Genomic DNA, 24,284 nt, shown 5'->3' with positions numbered 1-24,284 from the left:
CAAAACCTTAACTGTCCTTGTTTGTCTAAATGTACACTTAACTTTGACCTGCCTTAATCGTTGTTTGTAGTGTCGCATTTTCCTCTTTGTAGTTTACAGACGCCAACAACAAATTTGACAATTTTGGCACATTGTTCAACATTTATTTCCGTGTGGTATACATACCACTTGATTAATAAAGTGGATTTGATCTCCTCGAAATGGATACAATGAGCACTATAGTGTTTTCCATCATTATTTTATCAGGTAAATATGCTAAGAACACTTTCTCATTTACAGCAAGTACCTGTGAGCAATTACGTAAACTGTCTTGCTCAGGGACAGAACGAGGGTTTCTCATCTTGTGGGCTCAGACAACAACATGGCGCATATCGCCCTCGTGTGGCAATGTTTGTAAACACAAAACAGGGTACCTCACGGTAACTCCCCTGAATCTTCTCATCGACTTCCGCCCATAGTCGGCTACTTTCGGCTTTCCGGTCGAGTAAGGATTGGTTAGATCGGTTTGTTATGAAAATGGTTGGGGGGAAAGCTGGAGTGAGGAGGAACAGTTTTTTTTAATTGTTCGTTTTGGACGACAAAGAGTGCAATACTTTTCCAGAAAGTTCTAAAGTAAGTGGCCAGCTCGTACATTTCATGGATTTTAGTAGTAGCTGTTTCATTGGACAGCGTGTGGCTTGTATGGAGATTTAATTTGAACTGTTCGTAACGCGTTATCCAGCTTGACTGTTTAGCCTGCTAGCTGAGTTGGCTTGCTATTACAGTCATAACTGCAGGACATAGAGTCTAGCGCAGCTAATGTAATATACTTTATTTTGCCGTAGTTACTATACTGTACCGGAAATTTGATTGTGAGTCGAAGTTTCTCCTTCCCTGTGTTGCTTGTGTGTGTGTTGCTTATGTGTGTGTGTGTGTGTGTGTGTGTGTGTGTGTGTGTGTGTGTGTGGGGGGGGGGGGGGGGGTGTGGGTGGGTGTGTGTGTGTGTGTGTGGGTGGGGCTTTTTTGGCATAGGTGTTTTGTGTAGGTTAAAAGTTCAAATTGGTTTGGTTTAGGATATGGATGTGCAACCTGGTCTTATTGGAATGCGTAGACTATGTAGATCTATGGAACCCGATTTCGTATCTGTTATGTTAGGCTACATTACAATGCGCTGCCAAAACGCCAACATATGTTACGAATGCTATAAATAGTGTATGTATTCCAATGAGACCAGGATGGGATGTGGTCAAGGTTAGGTTTATGAATACATGTTAGGAAATAGATTTTAAGGTTAGGGTAAAAGTTATGGTTAGCATTAGTGAAAGTAGGATATTTAAGTGGAGTCAACTTCGGTGTCGCAATTTAGATACTTAAGTAAACGTGTGTGTGTGTGTGTGTGTGTGTGTGTGTGTGTGTGTGTGTGTGTGTGTGTACGTACAGGGATGGACAGAGAGGAGGAGGATGACCAGTGCAGCTGGGCCAGAGTATTGAGTAACAATCTCAATGAAGACGTGTCAGGACTTCAAATGGTGGCTAGTCCAACATGCTTTTAATGCAATTAAATCCATCACATTAATTTATTTGTAAACATCTCTCACAATATGCTTCACTAGTCTGTGTCTTTATAATTTATATATCGCCTGTGTGTGTTATACTGGATCTGTGTGTTTCAATTTGTCTGTGTCAGTCATGTTCAGTGACCATTTCTTTGTATGTTTCTCCTCAGTACCTAGCAGGAAAGGTGCCTAGCAGGGATGATATCAAGGCACGAATTCAGCAGTTTGTGGAAGAGAGGATGCAGACTACGATGGTACAGACTTACATCCACCAACATTCATCTGAATGTGAACTTAGAATATGTTCTCTTCTGGTTCATGCATTTGTTAATACCTCCAAATAACTGCAGTAATGTTGCCGGCCCCCTGAAAGTCATTCAAAAAACCATGTGTGTTAAAGCTTCCTTACACGCTAAGATTGCTCTAAACAAGTTAGGTCTCTAACGTTGTCCCCCACATCCCTCTAACGTGTCTTTATTCCTGACCTTTTGATCAGACTTCATATCTATCGCTGTTGGAATGTCCAGTGTAAAGTGGGGAGAACAAGTATTTGATACACTGCCGATTTTGCAGGTTTTCCTACTTACAAAGCATGTAGAGGTCTGTGATTTTTATCATAGGTACACTTCAACTGTGAGAGGCGGAATCTAAAACAAAAATCCAGAAAATCACATTGTATGATTTTTAGATAATTACTTTGCATTTTTTGCATGACATAACTATTTGATCACCTACCAACCAGTAAGGATTCCGGCTCTCACAGACCTTTTAGTTTTTCTTTAAGAAGCCCTCCTGTTCTCCACTCATTACCTGTATTAACTGCACTTGTTTGAACTTGTTACCTGTATAAAAGACACCTGTCCACACACTCAATCAAACAGACTCCAACCTCTCCACAATGGCCAAGACCAGAGAGCTGTGTAAGGACATCAGGGATAAAACTGTAGACCTGCACAAGGCTGGGATGGGCTACAGAACAATAGGCAAGCGGCTTGGTGAGAAGGCAACAACTGTTGGCGCAATTATTAGAAAATGGAAGAAGTTCAAGATGACGGTCAATCTCCCTCAGTCTGGGGCTCCAAGCAAGATCTCACCTCGTGGGGCATCAATGATCATGAGGAAGGTGAGGGATCAGCCCAGAACTACACGGCATGACCTGGTCAATGACCTGAAGAGAGCTGGGACCACAGTCTCAAAGAAAACCATTAGTAACACAATACGCCGTCATGGATTCAAATCCTGCAGCGCACGCAAGGTCCCCCTGCTGAAGCCAGCGCATGTCGAGGCCCATCTGAATTTTGCCAGTGACCATCTGGATGATCCAGAGGAGGAATGGGAGAAGGTCATGTGGTCTGATGAGACAAAAATAGAGCTTTTTGGTCTAAACTCCACTCGCTGTGTTTGGAGGAAGAAGAAGGATGAGTACAACCCCAAGAACACCATCCCAACCGTGAAGCATGGAGGTGGAAACATCATTCTTTGGGGATGCTTTTCTGCAAAGGGGACAGGACGACTGCACCGTATTGAGGGGAGGATGGATGGGGCCATGTATCGTGAGATCTTGGCCAACAACCTCCTTCCCTCAGGAAGACCATTAAAGATGGGTCATGGCTGGGTCTTCCAGCATGACAACGACCTGAAACACACAGCCAGGGCAACTAAGGAGTGGCTCCGTAAGAAGCATCTCAAGGTCCTCTAGACCTGAACCCAATAGAAAATCTTTGGAGGGAGCTGAAAGTCCGTATTGCCCAGGACAACCTGAAGGATCTGGAGGATTGTATGGATCTGTATGGAGGATTGGGCCAAAATCCCTGCTGCAGTGTGTGCAAACCTGTTCAAGAACTACAGGAAACGTATGATCTCTGTAATTGCAAACAAAGGTTTCTGTACCAAATATCAAGTTATGCTTTTCTGATGTATCATATACTTATGTCATGCAATAAAATGCAAATTAATTACTTAAAAATCATACAATGGGATTTTCTGGATTTTTGTTTTAGATTCCGTCACTCACAGTTGATAAAAATTACAGACTTCTACTTGCTTTGTAAATGGGAAAGACTGCTGATTTTGCAGGTTATCAAATCCTTGTTCTCCCCACTGTATGTGTACTGACAACATAATAGCAGAACATTAGATCACTGCCATTGACTAGGATTGTTAGGGTAATGACTGCAATGTGTTGTCCAGTTGACTGGCATGCTGATCGGGGCAGCGGTGGCTGTGTCTCTGATTGGGATTGTGGTGCTCCTCCTTTATAGAAGATACAAGCTTGCTAGTAAGTCATTACGTTTCCTTCCTGCTTCAGTTGTTCATAATTAGCTGTTGTTTTTAACTGGGAACACACACACACCGTTGAGGCATAGAGCAACAGTTGGCTGGAGTACTATTAATAACAGGCTTCCTGAACAGGGTGTTTTGCATTATGGTGTGTATTCCTATTTGTATTCGGGCACTTAGTTTTCCACCCACTTTCTGTTATCTATCTATGCTGATATCTTGCTGTGTTTGTTGACAGGTGGCCAACAGGCTGTTCCCCACTATCGCTTCAGGAAGAGAGACAAGGTGCTCTTCTATGGCAGGAAAATTATGAGGAAGGTTAGTCGTTTTTCATCCGCCTTCCAAATGGTGCCCTGTTCAGAAAGTTGTTCTCCATTTTATGCGATATTTATCAGGCCCTGTATTAATGAAGGGCCTGCATGTAGAGGGCTTGATCTACAATCAGTGTTTCCTTCTGGATTATAATGAATGTGATTGTTGACACTGGACTGTGGGAACCTGATCCTAAATCGTCTTTTCTTTTCTGAGACACTTCCTGAATAGTCCCAGGCTTTTCTACACTCAATGTGTTGACAATTAATATGATGCTGGAGGGGCCCTCGACTTCACATCCTTGTCTGTTTTAAATTAATTTCTTCTTCCTAATTGGTTTCCGACATGTAATAATTGGTTTACATTACATAATTTACATTAGTTTACACTTTCCCGGGAATATCACTTTGTGCCTTTGGTAACTCATCCCATATCTCACACCAGACATTCCGTTGCTGTCTCTTCCTCTTGGTCACTCACAGGTTAAGACCCTGTCCTCCCCACCGTCCTCTTCCTCCGTATCCAAGCGCCCTCGGAAGAGACCCAAAGTCCTGAGTATAGCCCGCAGGTACCATCTCTAGAGATCTGAGGAAATTCCAGTTAACATTCGGCCCACTAGTCTTCCAAAATGCAACTGTGCGTGCGTGTCTGCTTTAGGATCCTACGAATCCGTAAAGAACCACCTACCCTGCAACCCAAAGAACCCCCTTCCTCCTTGTTGGAGGCCGACCTGACTGAGTTTGACGTGCAGAACTCCAACCTGCCTTCAGAGGTCCTCTACATGCTTAAGAATGTCCGGTAATGACAACCTTCATGCACGCAGAGACTTCTAATCGCACGCAGGCATAAATGGGTAGTAACTGTAATAACTGGAATAAACCTTTCTTGTATTATTTGCAGGTTCTGACCTGTTAACTCTTTTAGGCTTGGCTAGCTTTGTTATTACACTTTGCGGCCATTTCCAGATGTATTTTTTGCGGAATTAGTGGAATAGGAGAATTTAATAAGAACTCACAGTGATAGTAACTAGCTGCTATGAACTGTGTTTGCTGAGCCTTCTGGTGTCCTGAGCTGCCAGGGCATTTTTATGTAGTAGTTGTAAGCATTTTAACTGTGTGTGTTCTCTGTGTGACCTCCCTCTGCTGTCAGGGTGCTGGGCCACTTTGAAAAACCTCTGTTCCTTGAGCTGTGTCGCCACATGGTCTTTGTGGAGCTGCAGGAGGGCGAGGGGCTATTCCGGCCCGGCGACAACGACGACAGTATTTACGTGGTCCAGGATGGACGCCTGGAACTCTGCATCCACGAGAACGTAAGATCAGGCTGGAATGCCTGCTGGGCTTACACAATGACACAATGACACACACGTAGTCACAGCTAGCTAACAGCCTCCACTTTTCCGCTTATTCATTATCATAGAGGTATTTTTACCTAATTCCGTTCACCTTGGAAAATGTGTGTGTGTGTTGTGGTACAGGATGGAACAGAGCCAGTTGTGAAGGATGTGCTTCCAGGAGACAGTGTTCACAGCCTGCTCAGTATTCTGGACATCATCACCGTGAGTTTACAGCTGGTGCCACATTTCTGCCTTCCATTGTCACACCAGGTTTTGTCCTCCGTGCCTCTCCTCTACCCACCCGCCTGGGTCTTAACTCCCCCCGACCTGTCCTCCGTTCATCCAGCTGTCTTTCGCTCCCTCCGTTAATCTCGCCCCTTCGTCTCTCCAGGGTTACCCCGCCCCCTATAAGACCGTGTCAGCGCGGGCGGCGTCTCGCTCCACTATCCTGCGTCTACCCGCTTCAGCCTTCCAGTCTGTGTTTGAGAAGTACCCGGAGACCCTGGTGCGCGTCATTCAGGTGAGACCCCCTAAAGAGCCGTGTAGCCAACGTCATCCTATTCCCCCATGGGCCCGGTCAGAGGTGGCACCCCATGAAAGGGGGCCATTAGACGGTCTCTCTGCGGAGGTTATTGTGTTTCAACCATTGCTCTGTAACAGCGTTTGATCCATCTTGTCTGTCTGTTCCAGATAATCATGGTGAGACTCCAGAGAGTGACCTTCCTGGCGTTACATAACTATCTTGGCCTGACCACGGAGCTCTTCAACCCGGTAATACACATACCCAGCCGTCACACACAAGCCCCAGCATTATAGCTGTCTCATATATAAAACTCAGTGAAAATGAAAGACGAGAATGATAAGCCTTTCTTTAGGAATATAAAGGACCGTGAGATTTATATCCATTGGCCACAGATCAATCGTCTGTATTAAAGATGACATTTTCTCCCTCACAGCAGGGTTGGAAGTTTTTCCTCTCTGGTTCAATGTTATTTAAGGGAAATTGTGACTTTCTTTCAACTTGGTGGGAATGTTTTCTTTAAGCAGCCATTACAGATTTTAGTTTAGATCTTAGCTTACTGCTAGCTACAAATCTGTAGCGAGTGTGCATGTACATATAAAACATTTTGAAATCACCTGAATCAACTCATTTGATTTGAGTTAAATTGATTTGGCTGTTTGAAAGAAGACATTACTCAGGGGTGACAGGTCACCTTGCGGTTCAAGCATCTGGCCAGTGACCAGAAGGTTGCTAGATTGAATCCCACAGCCAGCAAGGTGAAAAAAGTGTTGCCTCCCTGTTAGGCCTGGGTGAAAAAATAAAATATTTTCCAATGAATTGGGATACTTGTTAAGATGATCTGAAATTGCCATTATTTCATGGTAATTTGTAAACTAGGTACGTTTTATTTTTAATTATTGATATTTTGTAAAAATCTATATATTTCTTGATTTTGGTTATTTGTGTTTGTTAAATAAGTTCAGTGTTAATGTTTTGTAATTTGAATCAAATTGGGAGATCAGTGCCAATACCCAGCCCTAGTCCCTGAGTGAGGGAAATGACCCTAATAACTCCACCAATATGCCAAATCTCAGTTGGACATTGAGTGAAATCTGTCATAGATGGATGTCTGTATAAAGAGAGCTGAGCAATTATAAGTGTTTCATAGATAACATACGTTCAATGTGAAGAACCATCTTTTTCTAAACAGCAATATTATCTTTTATTTTACCTAAGTTTGATGATGTGCTTAAGCATTCTATGGTTTAACCACCTACCCTCATTGGATCCCCTGTATAGCCAACAAAACATCCATCCAAGGACACACGTCTCACCTTATTGCTTAAGGCATGATTTGGTTGATGTTGTTTAAAATAGTGCAACGTCTTTGATTGACAGGAGCGTCAGGCAGTCCCTTTGGTAACGGTTGCTGGGGTGATAGGAGAGGGGAGCCCGGGTAGGATCCCACGTAGACCCCACTTCCAGGAAGACCCCGTCTCCTTCGCTGTATCTGCCCCCGCAGAATCCTACTCTGACACAGAGGCGGGGAAAGACAACCAGTCCAATGTCTTCAGGAAGACTCGCTCCATCTCCATGCCTACTGACAGTACAGGTCTTTGTCCTCTGCCCGCTGCTGAAACCACATTCACTTCTGACATGACACGGATGTTATTCCCGTCAACACTGCTCTCTGCTCAGCAGGGGTGACAGGGACCGACCTTAACATGGCGTATGAGCGAGCCAGAGTCCCCATAGATGAGTTTCCCTCCATCCCTGTCATTTATAAGGTGAGTTCACTTCTCCCCATGTCCACTGCACCCCACTGGCTGTGACCCCTACAGGTTATATAGGGAATAGGGTGCCAGCCATGAGTTGTTACACACCCTATAACCACCACAGTTTATGTAGATACATTTTTAATTCATCAAGCCACGAAGTTCAGTGGAACACACGCCCACACAGCCCCACGCCCTGCCAAAATATTAGCTGTTGTTTGGGCAGTCGGGCTAGGTAGTTAACTGTCTTGTTTAGTTTATCTTTCTAGTTATTTTCATGAACTGAAGTTTGATTTCAATAGTGAGATATAGTTATATACCCTCAAATTCACTCAAAAAATGTTCGCTCAAATTGTTTGGGTTACTGCAAATGTCTGGACTCCTGAGTGGGAATTTTGAAGTTTGCTGAAGTCAGACAGGCATGTTCATATTGTTGGATTTCTATCCCAGCCAGGTTTGTTGCCAAAATTTGATGGCCGGATTAAAACGAGGGTTAATCTACTTTTCCCTTGATACATTTTAGCAAATGACTCCAGCTTGATGTTGTTAATCATAATGAAACTGTTGTAGTGTGAACGGGCCCCAAGACTCTCCTCTGGTCGCTCCTTTAGTCCATCCTGAAGAAGAGCGTGACCATGCAGCATGCGCCTTCAGCCGTGTTCCACTACTCGGACAGCGAGGGCCGCCCTGACACTGTACACCCCAGCAAAGTCAGCGCCATCTTCCAGGCCGCCAAGAAAGACCTACTGGGCATAATCCAGCTGCAGGTGGTTATTTCTGGACAGTGGGGTGGGGGGGCGGGTTGATAATACATAATATAACATGTTATCATCTTGCCAACTAATCATGAAGCCAAAAACCATATTGCAGAAAAATTATCATGGAGAGCTTCCGAGTATAATTATAGTTTTTTCTAAAACCCAAGTGAAATGCTAATTGTGTCCTGTGTGAACACCAGCCATCACAGCTGGTCAAATTGATATACCCACCAAACAAATCTACCCCCATTTGGTGGGTGTTCATTTTAGACCCTGTTCTGACCTCAGTAAGGGGGGGGGGGGTCCGCAAGCCCTGTAGTTCACACCATTCTTTCATATCATCCTGCTGTACTGTAATCTCTGTGTCTGTCTCTCTGTCTGCCTCTTTTAGGACCCTGGTCTGTTGGAGGGCAGGGTGACTCTGCACCAGGTTAAAGCAGGCGCTGTGGTAGCCAAACAAGGAGACCAGGTCAGAATACATCACAGCTGGGTTCATCAACATGTGTCTGTGCTTCATTCAGACACCTTACCTTAATGGAGAAAACCGTTCCAGATCTGTAAAGCATATCCGTCTGGCGACTGGTAGGCTAGAGCGACTGGTCAGGACTGGAAAGAGTTCAGCCAGTGGTTGTTCTCACGTTTTCTTTGTTGTGTGTGTGTTTTGCAGGAGGTGAGTGTGCAGTTTGTGATCTCGGGCTTGTTGCATGTGTACCAGAGGATGATCGACCGCGAGGAGGACACGTGTCTGTTTGTAACCCACCCCGGAGAGCTGGTGGGTCAGCTGGCTGTGCTGACCGGAGAGCCCCTCATCTTCACCGTCCGAGCCCACCGAGACTGCAGCTTCCTGTCCATCTCCAAGACACACTTCTATGAGTGAGGAACAGGGAACACACAGCGTAGTACATGCTGTCATACACATGGATAATGGCACACGCAATAGTCACCTGTCCTTCAGTTTATTTTCTAGGTGTGTTCCATCCTCAGGATAATGCGTGCAGAGCCAACGGTTGTGCTGAAAGTGGCTCACACGGTCGTTCGGAGGATGTCACCCTTCGTCAGGCAGATTGACTTTGCTCTTGACTGGATGGCTGTGGAGGCTGGCCGGGCTGTCTACAGGTACCTTATCCCTGCTACTGCATGTCCGTTCCGCACCCTGTCACCCTCCTACCGCGTCTGTTTTTCACATCAGTCGCCCCCTTCTAACGCCGCTTAAATGGTTCCTCGTGTGTGGGATTAGTCTCATCCTCAAACTTGACAGCGCAAGCCAAGACAATACCACTGTCCACACTCTGATTCGGATGCCGTGCCCCAGTGTGTTGCCGTGAATGTCGTGCAGGTGAAGTCATGGAAATTCCTTCTGTTCATTTCAGACAGGGGGATAAGTCAGACAGCACTTTCATAGTTCTGAGTGGCCGTCTTCGCTCCGTTATAATGAAGGAGGATGGGAAGAAAGAGCTGACTGGGGAGTATGGCCGCGGTGACCTAATAGGCGTGGTAAGAAGTCAGAGTGGTGGAAAGGAGAAGTGACTGTATTGATTGGAGATGTGCCTGCACACACACCTCAGGGGAAAAACTGTAGTTGGGGGTAGTGTTAGACTTGGATTACTTTTAGGTTTATTCATCACTGTTTAGGGCTAGGGAATGGGGAACTTGGATTTCTGGCTCAAGGTTAAGTCTCAAGTTGCCACAAGAATGAAATGGAAAATAATTGTGTGTGTGTGTGTGTGTGTGTGTGTGTGTGTGTGTGTGTGCTATCCCTACCTATTCATTCACTGTTTGACAGTCCAACTGGCTTCACTGACTTTGCGTTGCCACGGGAATGCCTACACTTCTAAGAATATCTTCCCCACGCTGCTAAGAATACCTGGCCTGGACTTCAATAAGCCCATGTCACGGTGACCGGCTGTAAGGGCTAGCCGTAGTTCTGGTGTCCATGGGGACGAGTTCTGTGAAGCCGGGGGAAGGCTGGTCCAGTATCCTGTATCATGTTAGGATCCAGAATTAGACCCACTAAAGTGTTTGTACTGACAGACCCAGCGCTTTGATTGGAAATGCTCACCCCTGGCTGTCTGGCTGGCACTGATGAAATGTCTGACTCACCATTCTGTCTTCGTCCTGTTCCTTTTATCGCTATTTTGGTCTTAGTTATTCGTATTTTCTCCAGCACTCTGGGCTTTTTTTTTGCTCAATATGTTCTTTTCAGTAGGGCTAAGATCATTTAGACTTCAAAAAACAAGTGCTGTGCAATGATTGTGAAATATTTTGCAAGACTATGTTTTCTGCATAGTTCCTGTACTCTTGTGTAATTGAGGGATGTTGACCAGTGGGATTCTGCACTGCTTGCTCTGAACTGACCCAGGTAGAGGCCCTGACCCATCAGAACCGAGCCACCACGGTCCATGCAGTGCGCGACTCCGAACTGGCCAAACTACCTGAGGGAGCACTCAGCTCCATTAAGAGGAAGTTCCCACAGGTACACTCCATCAGACAGCTGGCATTCACAACACCCAACAATGGTTGCTTCTTATTTAAGGGATGACCTGGAAAGATTTCAAGCTGTAATAGCTGCAAAATGTTTCATTGTGCATCTACATTATGTTGTGCCATAACTGTTCAACCTCTACTTGCACCTTTTAAAAAAGGTCAACATGGAGCCCTTCGTTCAGACACATACCCAAACAACTCTTATTCCCACATAACCACACCTGCACAGACACTCCTACAGACACACCATGACACTGTGTCTTGTGTTTCAGGTAGTCACAAGGTTAATACACCTTCTAGGACAGAAGATCCTTCAGCAGGTCAATGGTCCTCTAACAGGTAAGTGTGTGAGATCCTGGTATTACTAATCATTTGGGGATGCCATTTCTTTGTCCCTCCACTCTGCACTCTCTCATCTGGACAAGAGGGACACATATGTGAGAATGCTGTTCATTGACAACAGCTCAGCCTTCAACACCATTGTGCCCCACAAGCTGGCGGTGAAGCTCAGGGATCTGGATCTCGACCCCACTATGTGCAGATGGATCCTGAACTTCCTGACGGGCAGACCCCAGGTGGCGCGGATAGGCAACACCACCTCCTCCTCACTGACTCTCAGTACTGGCAACCCCCAGGGCTGTGTGCTGAGCCCGCTCCTGTACTCTCTCTTCACCCACGACTGCCTGGCAACCCACGTCTCCAACACCATTGTTACGTTTGCTGATGACACCACCATCATAGGCCTGATCTCTGACAACGACAAGTCAGCCTATAGAGACGAGGTAAGGTCACTGACTTTGTGGTGTCAGGATAACAACCTCCAGCTCAATATCAGCAAAACGGAGGAGATGATTGTTGATCACAGGAAGCAGCAGCGGGGAGACCACGCCCCCATACACATCAATGGGTCTGCAGTAGAGAGAGTTCACAACATCAGGTTCCTTGGTGTCAACATCAGTGATGACTTGACCTGGTCTCATCACTCTAACATCGTGGTGAAGGAGGCCAGGAAACAGCTCTTCTTCCTATGCCGATTAAGGAGATTTGGCATGGATTCTAGGATACTCTCTAACTTCTACAGATGCACTATCTGGAGTATCCTGACCGGCTGTGTCACCACCTGGTATGGCAGCTGCACCACCCTCGACCGCAAAGCAGCAGAGCGCATCACAAGGTCTGACCTGCCTTCCCTGCAGGATCTCTACACAGAGAGGTGTAGGAGGAGAAGCAAACAAATCATTACAGATCCCAGCCACCCATGCCATGGACTGTTTACCAAGCTGCCGTCAGGCAGAAGGTACAGGAGTATTCCGTCCAAAACTAACAGGCTACGGGACAGTTTCTTTCCTCAGGCCATAAGGCTGCTCAATTCAGGAACCCCTCCCCCCTTCCATTCATAGTCCCATGCAAACCTGTCACTTTATATCATGCTCATCTGCCAATCATATCATGCACACCTGTCACTTTTACATTGCACTACGGTTGTACAGTTTTATAGTTATTATTATTGATGCATGTTTTGTATAGTGTTATTATTGATAGTTTATCTTATCTTCTTATTTATATATTATAATTACTGTTACTTTTTTAAAAACTTTTAACTGCACTGTTGGGAGTAGAAAAACCAAGCATTTCATTGCCATAACTTATTACAATTGACAAATAAACCTGAACTTGAACCTTTTGAACTTTTCAGTTTTATTAACTGACCTTGAATCTAGTCGGAATTTAGCTCTCACATCCATGTGTCCAAAAACCGCCAACCTTCCAGGGGGTGTACTTTCTTTTTCATGTGACAGTGGAAGTGGGATGGGCCCGCGTTTCGTGTGCTGACATGTTTCACGGTTTCTGTCGTCCCCACAGCTCGTAGCCTGGCCCTCCACACGCCCTGCAGTAAGTGGGACGCTGGGAACCCGGCCTCGAACCTGTCCACTGTCGCCGTGCTGCCTGTGTCCGAGGAGGTGCCTCTCACAGCCTTCACCCTGGAGCTTCAGCATGCACTGATTGCCATTGGTAATCACACAGCTTGTACACACCTGGCGAGCACACAGCCCTCTGCTTCGTGTCCTGTCGAGGCAGTCTGGACGCTGTAGTTCAGATATGGTGTACATCGTATTCTTTTAACGGGCTACTGTGTGACATTGGGTTGATACGGTTCAGGACCGTGCTAGGATCTCTGTTCATGGACCCGCCCCCGCATCAGAACAAGCGGTGTCTAGGTTCCAGTTTCCGCTTCCTCTCTTGGTCAATGCTAGTGAAGAACGTTATATCTTAACACAGCTATAACAGCCGTAATGCACCTTCCTCACAGGCCCCACCCTCTTACTGACCAGCGACAGCATCAAGCAGCGCCTGGGTGCCGCCGCCCTGGACAGGTGAGTGGCCACAGAATAGGCCGTCTGTGTGTATCCAGGACTGCCTGCTCACGTGGAGCCGATCAGGAGAGCTGAAACGTCTGTCTGTCTCCGCCAGTGTCCATGAGTACCGTCTCTCCAGTTGGCTGGGCCAGCAGGAGGACATCCACCGCATCGTGCTCTACCAGACGGACTACACCCTCACCCCCTGGACCCAGCGCTGCATCCGCCAGGCAGACTGCATCCTCATCGTGGGCCTGGGGGAGCAGGACCCCGCCGTCGGGGAGGTGAGAAGGGAGCCCGGGAAGGACCGCCAGCTCAGGGAGGGGAGCCGTTTTGGATTGGGAATTGATATCTGCTGAGTCATTCCTACTAAATTTGGACTGGAACGGAATAAGTGCGTTGTGTTGGTAGTTAGTATCAAGACGTTTGGGGGTGTTTTGTTCAGATGGTTAATTTGTGACGGTAAAGGCAAAACGGGGTGGAACCTACCAGAGTTTTTTTCCTTAAGAGTTTTCAATGCAAAACTAGCATTGGGCTTTGGAAGATGTTAGGTAGCTGAACGTGTTTGTATGGTGCTTGGGGAAAAGGGCTGGTAGCTGAGCGTGTTAACGTGGTGCTTGGGGAAAAGGGCTGGTAGCTGAGCGTGTTAGCGTAGTGATTGGGGAGAGGTTGGCTAGCTGAGCTCGTTAGCATGGTGCTTGGCAGAGCAAGCCCCAGTGTTTGATGTTGGATTAGGGTCAGTGCAGATCATTATGTTCTTTAAGCATGTAATTTGATGTGGGTTTAAACAGGCTAAATACAACATGGTATGTTTCTCACTGAGAGTGCTGAAGAGAAGTGTGGGTGGGTGAAATGTAGAGGATGAAAAGGAGACTGAGAAGGTTATTTGGGGAAGATGGTAAGGGTCACAAATTTGTCCAGGTAGAGAAGTGTGTCCACTGGATAGTGAAAGACATTTTGAAGAAAAGGAGAGAAATAATGGAGGTGTTCTCTTTAAAATGGAGGTGAACACTGAAATGCAGAGGGGGATCAATATTTCCTCAAGCAGCAGAATGAGTCATAGCTTCTGGTTGATTGACTCTCACCCTCCCTCAAACACAGGGCCTGCCTACCAAATCATGTCACCTTATTCCCCATAAAGGTGGCATTTGGCTTGTAGCCTGGGACCTAATCACCATTTAGCTTAGTGACATGGACCAACAACTTACCCCTGACTTGAAATCCACTTAGTGACAAACACCAACCACACATTTACACAGACTCAAGTGGCTCATTGATGCTGTGTACTGCTAATATAGCTTGTATTGTTTTTTTTCAGTGTAACATAGAAAGTATAGAAATGAAGGAAATGAAAGTGTGCTTATGTAATTTCTCCATTAGCCTGGGTATCTTACTCTCATACAGTCATTTGCATACAGTAACTTGTATGTATTACGTCTACCTATATAGTCATCTATATGTGTATGTATATGTTTGGACAATGTCCTTGGCTGTGCTGTAGCTGACATTTTCTCCCTGACCCTTGGCCTTTGACCCTGTAGTTAGAGCGGATGCTGGAGGGCAGTGCAGTGAGGGCGCAGAAGCAGCTGGTGCTCTTGCATAGAGAGGACGGCCCCCCACCCCAGGGCACAGTGGAGTGGCTCAACATGAGGAGCTGGATCTCCAGGCACCTGCACCTCTCCTGTCCACGCAGGGTCTTCTCCAAGAGGAGTCTTCCCAAACTGGTACCCACCCCACACACACACACCCCTCATCTGCCAGAACCTGGACCCCTTACACCATCCACTAAGGAAGAATTACCAGCCAACCATACAGCTGTTTCTCCTGTCCTATCTTTAGGGAAATCGGGTTCTGAAATAGTTTGTGTGGGTTCTTCTCTTCGCAGAGAGAGATGTACCAGCGTGTGTTCCAGAAGCCCGTTGACCGTCACTCTGACTTCTCCCGTCTGGCGAGAGTCCTGACCGGCAACGCCATTGCCCTCATATTGGGGGGAGGAGGGGCCAGGTACTCTCCATGACCCCTGATTCTTAACCTCGTGGTCACTGACATAACTTGGCGATATTACACTAACAAGAGAACGTGCTTGGTGAAAATGTCCAGATTGGGCCCAAAGTGTCAATATTTTGTGTGGCCACTATTATTTTCCAGCACTGCCTTAACCCTCTTGGGCATGGAGTTCACCAGAGATTCACAGGTTGCCACTGGAGTCCTCTACCACTCCTCCATGATGACATTACTGAGCTGGTGGAAGTTAGAGACCTTGCGCTCCTCCACCTTCCATTTGAGGATGACCCACAGATGCTCAATGGGGTATAGGTCTGGAGACATGCTTGGCCAGTCCATTACCTTTACCTTCAGTTTCTTTAGCAAGGCAGTGGTCGTCTTGGAGGTGTGTTTGGGGTCGTTATTATGTTGTAATACTGCCCTGCGGCCCAGTCTCCGAAGGGAGGGGATCATGCTCTGCTTCAGTGTGTCACAGTACATGTTGGCATTCATGGTTCCCTCAATGAACTGTAGCTCCCCAGTGCCGGCAGCACTTATGCAGCCCCAGACCAAGACACTCCCACCACCATGCTTGACTGTAGGCAAGACACACTTGTCTTTGTACTCCTCACCTGGTTGCCGTCTCACGCTTGATACCATCTGAACCAAATGAGTTTATCTTGGTCTCATCAGACCACAGGACATGGTTCCAGTAATCCATATCCTTAGTCTGCTTGTCTTCAGCAAACTGTTTGCAGGCTTTCTTGTGCATCATCTTTAGAAGAGGCTTCATTCTGGGACGACAGCCATGCAGACCATGGCTGTCTGTCAGTGGTCTGAGCACTGACAGGCTGACCCCCCACCGCTTTAACCTCTGCAGCAATGCTGGCAGCACTCGTACGTCTATTTTCCAAAGACAACCTCTGGATATTACGCTGAGCATGTGCACATGGCGAGGCCTGTTCTGAGTGAAACCTGTCCTTTTTAACAAATGTATGGTCTTCGCCAACGTGCTGCAGTTCAGTTTCAGGGTCTTGGCAATCTTCTTATAGCCTAGGCCATCTTCATGTAGAGCAACAATTCTTTTTTTCACATCCTCAGAGAGTTCTTTGCCATCAGTTGCCATGTTGAACTTCGTGATCAGTATGAGGGAATATAACACACCTGTTCCCCATTCACACCTGAGACCTTGTAACACTAACAAGTCACATGACACCGGGGATGGAAAATGGCAAATTGGGCTCAATTTGGACACTCACCTTTGTTGCCAGCGGTTTGGACATTGATGGCTGTGTGTTGAGTTATTTTGAGGGGACAGCAAATGTACACTGTTATACATGCTGTACACTCACTACTTTACATTGTAGCAAAGTGTAATTTCTTCAGTTTTGTCACATGAAAAGATATAATCAAATATTAGCAAAAATGTGAGGGGTGTACTCACTTTTGTGAGATACTGTAATATCAATATACTTTCTTTCCAACTGCCAAAAGGCTCCCACACTATCTGTAATTTCTATGAAGTCATGTCATTTCTATGAAGTCATGTAATTTAGTGCAGGGCTGAGTTGTCCTGCCGAATGCACAGGCTGCTTCCACTTTTCTGCCACATCGGCTTCTCACGCCTCTGCTTCTCTCTCTTTTTTTTGGCTTTATGTGTTGTGTTCAGGAACTTTAAGGTTGGTTTCTCTCGTCTATCTCCCTCAATGTGTGTGTACTCTATTCATATTTGTCTTGCTCCTTGTGGCTGTTGTTGACCAGTCATATGTGACCATGCACACATTGGTTGCCTAGCAGGTACAATTCCAAACAGGGCGCATCCATAAAGAGTTGTCAGTGTTACGTACCATTTCAAGGAACCTGCAAGGCAGCATGTTTGTATGCTTGCCATATACAGCAAATAGTGCAGAAACGGGTTAGTCACGTGACCCCTGATAACCAGGGTGACCGCCAAGACATTTCCTCAGCCCACATTCCTTTGTATTACTCTGGCTGTGTGTCTGCGGTTTCTGAATTGCTGGAATATTTCGAACTGTTCAACTCTCTCCGTCAGGGGCTGTTCTCAGGTGGGTATCATGCGTGCACTGAGCGAGGCAGGGATACCAGTGGACCTGGTGGGTGGTGTTTCCATAGGCTCCCTGTTGGGGGCGCTGTACGCAGAGGATCGCAGCCACAGCCGCATGAGGATGAGGGCACGAGAGTGGGCAATGGTGAGGGATCCCCGTCTCTTGCCTTATTCTCCACTGATCTTGATTGCTTAAGCCCTCCCTTCCTGCCTCCTCTAAATGCATGGGAAATGTCTCTGACATGGTGCAGCAGTCTAAAGCTGTCAACCCTAGTCTGGTTTTACTGTGCCACTGACTGATGTATGGCTGGGAGCATATTGATGTGTAGTGGTCAACATCGCCCAGGATGGGGGGGGGGGGGCGTCTTTAGCAAGGATTTACAGTGTGAATAAGAGCAGAACTGCTTGTGGGAAGGAAATACCGGCCGTAGTCAAGACTACCAAGGACATGGGGGGACAGTCAGAGGTACAGTTGGATATTTCCAGATACTGGGCAGGGGTTAAATTGACGAAGAACATATGACCCGAACAAATAGAGGGATTGGGTAAAAGGATACAGAAAATATATTACATTGAAAATACATTAAGAAATAGACTAAGCAAAAATATAAACCAAGATAAAGTGTTGGTCCCCTGATTCATGTGCTGAAATGGAAGATTTCCCATACACAGGTATGTATTCTCAGTCATAAAAAATCTGTAGATTAGTGCCTGATCTATTTCAAGAAGAGTTGTTTTGACCTAAATGGGCCGATGTGAAATTAAGGTCTGATGTTTCTGATCTTGGCGGTGTGTTGTAGGCCATGAGATCCGTGTTTCAGAAGATACTGGACCTGACCTACCCTATCACATCCATGTTCTCCGGAGCTGCCTTCAACTCCAGCATTTACACAGTGTTCAAGGGCAAGCAGATTGAGGTTTGTGGCAGAGGAACACTGTAGAGCTGGGCTTCGACAGACCTGGGACCTGTTTCAATAAATAATCTATTAAATAGATGAATGCAATTGCATTTTGTATACGGCCTGAGAAAGATGTACCTCATTAAATCACCTGATAAGAAGCTTTTGCACTGACTGGCATTAGGCTGTGGCCATGAACCTTGTTTTACAACATTAACATTTAATAACTGGTGGTGCTGTTGTTTGTGCAGGACTTGTGGATCCCCTATTTCAACATCACCACTGACATCACTGCCTCCACCATGAGAGTGCACACTGATGGTTAGGCCTCCCAAGTTCTCTCTGTGTGCGCCTCCCCCCCCCTCCCTCCCGTTCAACCTGACGATGTATTGAAATGTTAAGAAGCCAGGTCTCCCTCCAGCGGGCCGCCGTAGTCACCTGTCCATGTCCTCCACCAGGCTCTCTCTGGAGGTATGTACGGGCCAGCATGTCTCTCTCTGGCTACCTGCCCCCCCTGTGCGACCCCAAAGACGGACACCTGCTGATGGATGGAGGGTACATCAACAACCTGCCAGGTCAGCAACCCCCGCCCCGTTATCTCTGCTGTGTCTGCCTGACTGGTTGTGTCTAACCCCCCCCCCCCCCTCCCTCCCCCCCCCCCAGCTGACGTGGCTCGCTCCATGGGTGCCAAGGTGGTGATCGCCATAGACGTGGGCAGCCAGGATGAGACCAACCTCACCAACTACGGAGACTCTCTCTCCGGCTGGTGGCTGCTATGGAAACGGCTCAACCCGCTGGCAGAGAAGGTCAAGGTGAGGCTGTCTTCGGCGCCAGACACTGGGGATTTATTTCTATGAATTGATATGGGATTCATGGCGGTGGATTATTTGGGGAATATTTGTAGGCTTTTTCTCTAATGACAGATGAATAAGGTTCCATGTGGACCAGTTGTGAGCGTTGACCTTGTTCTTCAGGTGTTGAACATGGCTGAGATCCAGACCCGGCTGGCCTACGTGTGTTGTGTTCGTCAGCTGGAGTCGGTGAAGAACAGTGATTACTGCGAGTACATCAGACCGCCCATTGACCGGTACCGCACCCTGGAGTTTGGCAAGTTCGACGAGATCGCTGTGAGTCTCTGTAAGGTCCCTCCGATTACTGCCTCTTCCTCCTCTAGACCCCCCCCCCCATCTATCTCCCCCCACCCATCTCTTCATCCAATATCAGTGTGATTTTCAAGGATTTTATGAGAACTTGAACTATGTTTGGTGTGTGTGTCCTGTAGGAAGTGGGCTACCAACATGGCAAGACAGTGTTTGACGTGTGGATTCGCAGTGGAGTGGTGGAGAAGATGATGAAGGACCGCCACCAGGAGGAGTTCCACAACACACAAAGCAACAACAATGTGAGGGGGGGGGGGGCCTGGGGGGAGGGTCTGAGGGACAGGGATAACAAAAGAAGAACCGTCCGGTAAAGTTGACCACATTTTCTGCCCCAATGGTCATTTCAACTGGTCCTACAGGCATGCATTTCTATTATTGTTAAACCTTTTATTTCAACAAGGAACACAGACTGAGACCAAGGTCTCTTACAGCTGGGCCCTGCATATACATGTTAACACATACAGTTTAGGTTCAACGATTAAAAAAACGAACAGAAAAATAACAAGACACTCAAACACAAGACAAAGTAATATTGCTTTAAACCCTGGTGTTATTCCCTCAGTGGCCTCGTGTCTTTAGTAGGTATTGGACCTGGGAAGGTCAGCGCTGTCCCTTAGGTATAGTAAACAAATGCAGTGCGCCTGTTTTCGGAGTATACATGTATATATCAAATACATATAGCACCCCTGAAAGTACTTCACATACAAGTCATGTACAGTCAGAGGATGCCTGAGGTACCACTCCAGAGGATTTACGTACATCAGATACCTTAACCCAGGGACCTAAAGAGTCCGCAGTTTAAGTTTGGTCTGCAGACTTCCATAAGCATGGAGTGTAACAGGAGAAGTCATACCCACTTAAGTCTCATTAATATGAAATAACATGTTTCCCAATGTAGTTGGACAAAGAGACCTAAAGCTCGAACGACTTGGGTCAGACAGGCTAATAAAGGCTTCATCTGATGGTCATTTGTAAAAACTCAGGAAAGCAACCCAGGCAGGGATGGAGAGAGGGCTATATGGGAAGGAGGGAGGGAGGGAGTATGGGTTGGGATGCGGGGAGAGAACAGGAGGGGAGTGTGTATAAAGGGCTTGTTGGAGTAATGTGAGTGTCGTGTCACTGGTATTTTTTTTTTACCAGTGACACGACACTACACAATGAGTTTTAGATGAATCCAGTGCTATTGATTTGCAGTAATGAGTTTCTTCACACCTTCTAAAGGAGTACCCTATCAGATATAGTATTTTAATGCTGTTGTTCTTTATTGTACACATGACCGTTTCTGCATGTGAAATATTGACCCAACGGCCGTCTGTCCAGGGACCTGTGACCTGTCCCAACGCCTCCTTCACTGACCTGGCTGAGATTGTGTCCCGCATCGAGGTGACCAAGCCTGCCCTGGTGGATGGTGAGACGGGCTCTCCTGTACATTCTACATTAGGATCCCTCCCCTTTCCTTCCTCCCTGCTTGTTATTAATGACTATTGTTTGGACTGGGTGAAATGGGTGTGTGTATGCTGCCGTACTCACTTAGCAGATCCATTTGTTTCAGAGACATGGAAGTGGTTGCTTAAATGATGATTCATATGTAGCTCCAGTGTTTTTTTGGTCCCTGTTCTTACAGCCCTTCATTCTTCTCCCCCCCCCCCCCCCTCCAAACCCCTCTCTCCCTCACCCTGTATTTCCCACCACGTCTTTCTCCCCCTCTCCTGACATTGGTTGTATGTCTCGTGATCTCTTCTATTCACTCCTTTTCTCAATATTTTCTTTCTGTGTCTGTTTCCTTCCCCCTCCTCCTTTCTCCTCTCAGAGGAGTCTGATTACCCCACAGACTATGAGGAGGAGGCCGTGGAGAGTGCCTACTCAGATGCGGACCTGTTCAACTACTACAGCGAACCCACCACTGAGGGGGAGGGGACTGCTGACACGGTGTGGTGGCTGGTTTAATGACAGGGGGAGGGGACTGCTGACACGGTGTGGTGACTGGTTTAATGACAGGGGGAGGGGACTGCTGACACGGTTTGGTGACTGGTTTAATGACAGGGGGAGGGGACTGCTGACACGGTGTGGTGGCTGGTTTAATGACAGGGGGAGGGGACTGCTGACACGGTGTGGTGGCTGGTTTAATGACAGGGGGAGGGGACTGCTGACACGGTGTGGTGACTGGTTTAATGACAGGGGGAGGGGACTGCTGACACGGTTTGGTGACTGGTTTAATGACAGGGGGAGGGGACTGCTGACACGGTGTGGTGGCTGGTTTAATGACAGGGGGAGGGGACTGCTGACACGGTGACTGGTTTAATGACAGGGGGAGGGGACTGCTGACACGGTGACTGGTTCAATGACAGGGGGAGGGGACTGCTGACACGGTGACTGGTTTAATGACAGGGGAGGGGACTGCTGACACGGTGACTGGTTCAATGACAGGGGGAGGGGACTGCTGACACGGTGTGGTGGCTGGTTTAATGACAGGGGGAGGGGACTGCTGACACGGTGACTGGTTTAATGACAGGGGGAGGGGACTGCTGACACGGTGACTGGTTCAATGACAGGGGGAGGGGACTGCTGACACGGTGACTGGTTCAATGACAGGGGGAGGGGACTGCTGACACGGTGTGGTGGCTGGTTTAATGACAGGGGGAGGGGACTGCTGACACGGTGACTGGTTTAATGACAGGGGGAGGGGACTGCTGACACGGTTTGGTGACTGGTTTAATGACAGGGGGAGGGGACTGCTGACACGGTGTGGTGGCTGGTTTAATGACAGGGGGAGGGGACTGCTGACACGGTGACTGGTTTAATGACAGGGGGAGGGGACTGCTGACACGGTGACTGGTTCAATGACAGGGGGAGGGGACTGCTGACATGGTTTGGTGACTGGTTTAATGACAGGGGGAGGGGACTGCTGACACGGTGACTGGTTTAATGACAGGGGGAGGGGACTGCTGACACGGTGACTGGTTTAATGACAGGGGGAGGGGACTGCTGACACGGTGACTGGTTTAATGACAGGGGGAGGGGACTGCTCACACGGTGGCTGGTCGGTTTTTTCCTGGTTTATCGTAGTATTTCATAGCAGCATATTTCATATTGCTCGCCATTGACACTTTTGTCTTAAAGCCTGAGATCAGCCTTGACATGTTACTGAATAACCCCCCCCCCCCTCCCCCCATCCTCAGGATGAAGAGCTACTGGACATCAGGTACAGACGTCGTCGTCCTGGCCCTAGCGGTTTGAGGGCCCCCTCCCAGCCACCTACAGCATCACTAGTTCCCCTGTCCCTTGGAGGAAGCTGAGGGACACCACCTCTGCCCCGGACCCAGTCTGTCACCGAACCTGACCCCTGAACCCGCAGACTGGAAGCACAACTAACATTCTCTGGCTGTCTGTCCAAACACCACTAACACAGTGCCTTACTGGTGCACAATGCCAACAGGACCCTTTTTAGCAGCCAACACCCGTTCCTGTTCCTGGGTGTCTGTTAACTCTCTGACTCCATAGGCCCTCAGAGCTTCTGTGTCCTGTGTTCTTCCCTCCCCACATGTGAGCCACATTGGTCTAATGGGAGATGGTGGTGAGGACTTGGTGTCCCTAATGCCTGATGTTGGGAGTTGACCTCAGTGTCTGACGTGCTACAGGCGTGCTACGTTAACATGGGGAGGGCGGCGGAGCCATCCTGTTGGGTTTCAGAACTCCCAGGGAGACAGGATGGGACTCAGAAGAGGCATTATGCAGCCACTTTAGACGCTTCTGCTTTCTGAAGTCAGTCCATTAGATACAGCCTCACAGACACTGACTGAGACGTGGGTCTATACATGTAAACTACACTGTGAAGGCTAATGCTATGTAGCGTTTATGACCCAGGCTCATCCAATGCAGCTGGACAATCGACCCATGTACTTTGACTAATAAATCTTGAGTCTTTACTTACCTCAGTAGCACTAACTTTATAGATGTGCGCACACAAAATTAAGGCAATCAATGCAATGCCCTTTTAATGTCTTTCGTATCCATGCCTTGCATTGTAAAGCAGTGGTGCCTCTAACTGTGCTAATATTGATGATAGCATCAGTAGCCTTACAGTGTCATGTAGATGGTGCTGATCCCAGGGGTTGTATGGCTGTGTCTTCCACCATTTTGCCTTTATAGCACACTGTTTCTGACCTGGGTCCACAAGGCTTAGATCAGTGGTTCCCAACTCCGGTCCTAGAGTACTCTCAACAGCACACATTTTTGTTGTAGCCCTGGACAAGTACACCCAATTCAACTCAATGAAAGCATGATCATTATTTGACAAGTTGAATCAGCTGTGCTTGGCTGGGGCTACAATGAAAATGTGTACTGTTGGGGGTACTTGAGGAACGTAGTTGGGAACCATGTTTTAGATCAAACGTGTTGCCTTATTAGAGGGGGAAGGATGTGATCCAGGTCTGACAATGCATGTGGAGACCAGAAGTTTAGCTGGTGCCCACTAGGGGAAAAACTAATCTGTCTTAGTGGTTAGGTTTAGGGTGAAACATATCTGGGTTTTGATTAGAGTTGGGGTTATTGTTAGGCTTCGGTATTGGTTAAGTTTAGGCATAATATTGAGGTTATTGAGGTTTGGGTTAAGGAAAGGGTTAGGAATTAGGGATCCAGGGAATTTTTGTTCCAAGAAGGATAGAAAAATGTGTGTCTCTGAGTGTCAGAAACGAATGGGGCGGTAACATGGACTAGTTACTGTGGTATTGAATCTAGAAGTTGATGAAGGTGATACTGTATGTATGGTCATCCAACTGTTCTGAATAGCCGTCAAAGGCATAATTGATGGCGTACAATAAACAGGGGCATAATTTGCTAAA

At 47.3% G+C, this 24,284-nt stretch overlaps 1 protein-coding gene across 2 annotated transcripts; it reads left to right on the top strand.

The window, feature by feature from the left end:
- The first annotated feature begins 467 nt into the window (after window positions 1-467).
- Window positions 468-24,284, top strand: pnpla7a (patatin-like phospholipase domain containing 7a). 2 transcript variants are annotated; one of them, XM_029125191.2, is made up of 35 exons: window positions 469-612; window positions 1,420-1,508; window positions 1,706-1,789; window positions 3,726-3,813; window positions 4,054-4,133; window positions 4,610-4,695; window positions 4,785-4,925; window positions 5,277-5,436; window positions 5,602-5,682; window positions 5,852-5,980; window positions 6,151-6,231; window positions 7,361-7,574; window positions 7,664-7,749; window positions 8,349-8,504; window positions 8,887-8,964; window positions 9,163-9,368; window positions 9,480-9,611; window positions 9,866-9,989; window positions 10,855-10,968; window positions 11,252-11,318; window positions 12,843-12,992; window positions 13,291-13,354; window positions 13,452-13,620; window positions 14,878-15,060; window positions 15,222-15,340; window positions 17,373-17,529; window positions 18,185-18,301; window positions 18,535-18,604; window positions 18,742-18,858; window positions 18,947-19,095; window positions 19,258-19,410; window positions 19,566-19,685; window positions 20,764-20,851; window positions 21,254-21,372; window positions 22,623-24,284. In XM_029125191.2, the coding sequence occupies exons 2-35, from the start codon at window positions 1,422-1,424 to the stop codon at window positions 22,737-22,739; spliced, it is 4,086 nt and encodes a 1,361-aa protein (XP_028981024.2). In that variant the 5' UTR covers window positions 469-612; window positions 1,420-1,421; the 3' UTR covers window positions 22,740-24,284. The 2 variants fall into 2 exon arrangements, with proteins under 2 accessions (XP_012992604.2, XP_028981024.2); XM_013137150.4 differs by lacking the exon at window positions 21,254-21,372 and having other exon boundaries at window positions 468-612; window positions 22,623-22,708.

This window comes from Esox lucius, chromosome 14, assembly GCF_011004845.1.
Source record: "Esox lucius isolate fEsoLuc1 chromosome 14, fEsoLuc1.pri, whole genome shotgun sequence".
Lineage (NCBI taxonomy): Eukaryota > Metazoa > Chordata > Actinopteri > Esociformes > Esocidae > Esox > Esox lucius.
This window is presented reverse-complemented; position numbering and strand designations above follow the sequence as displayed.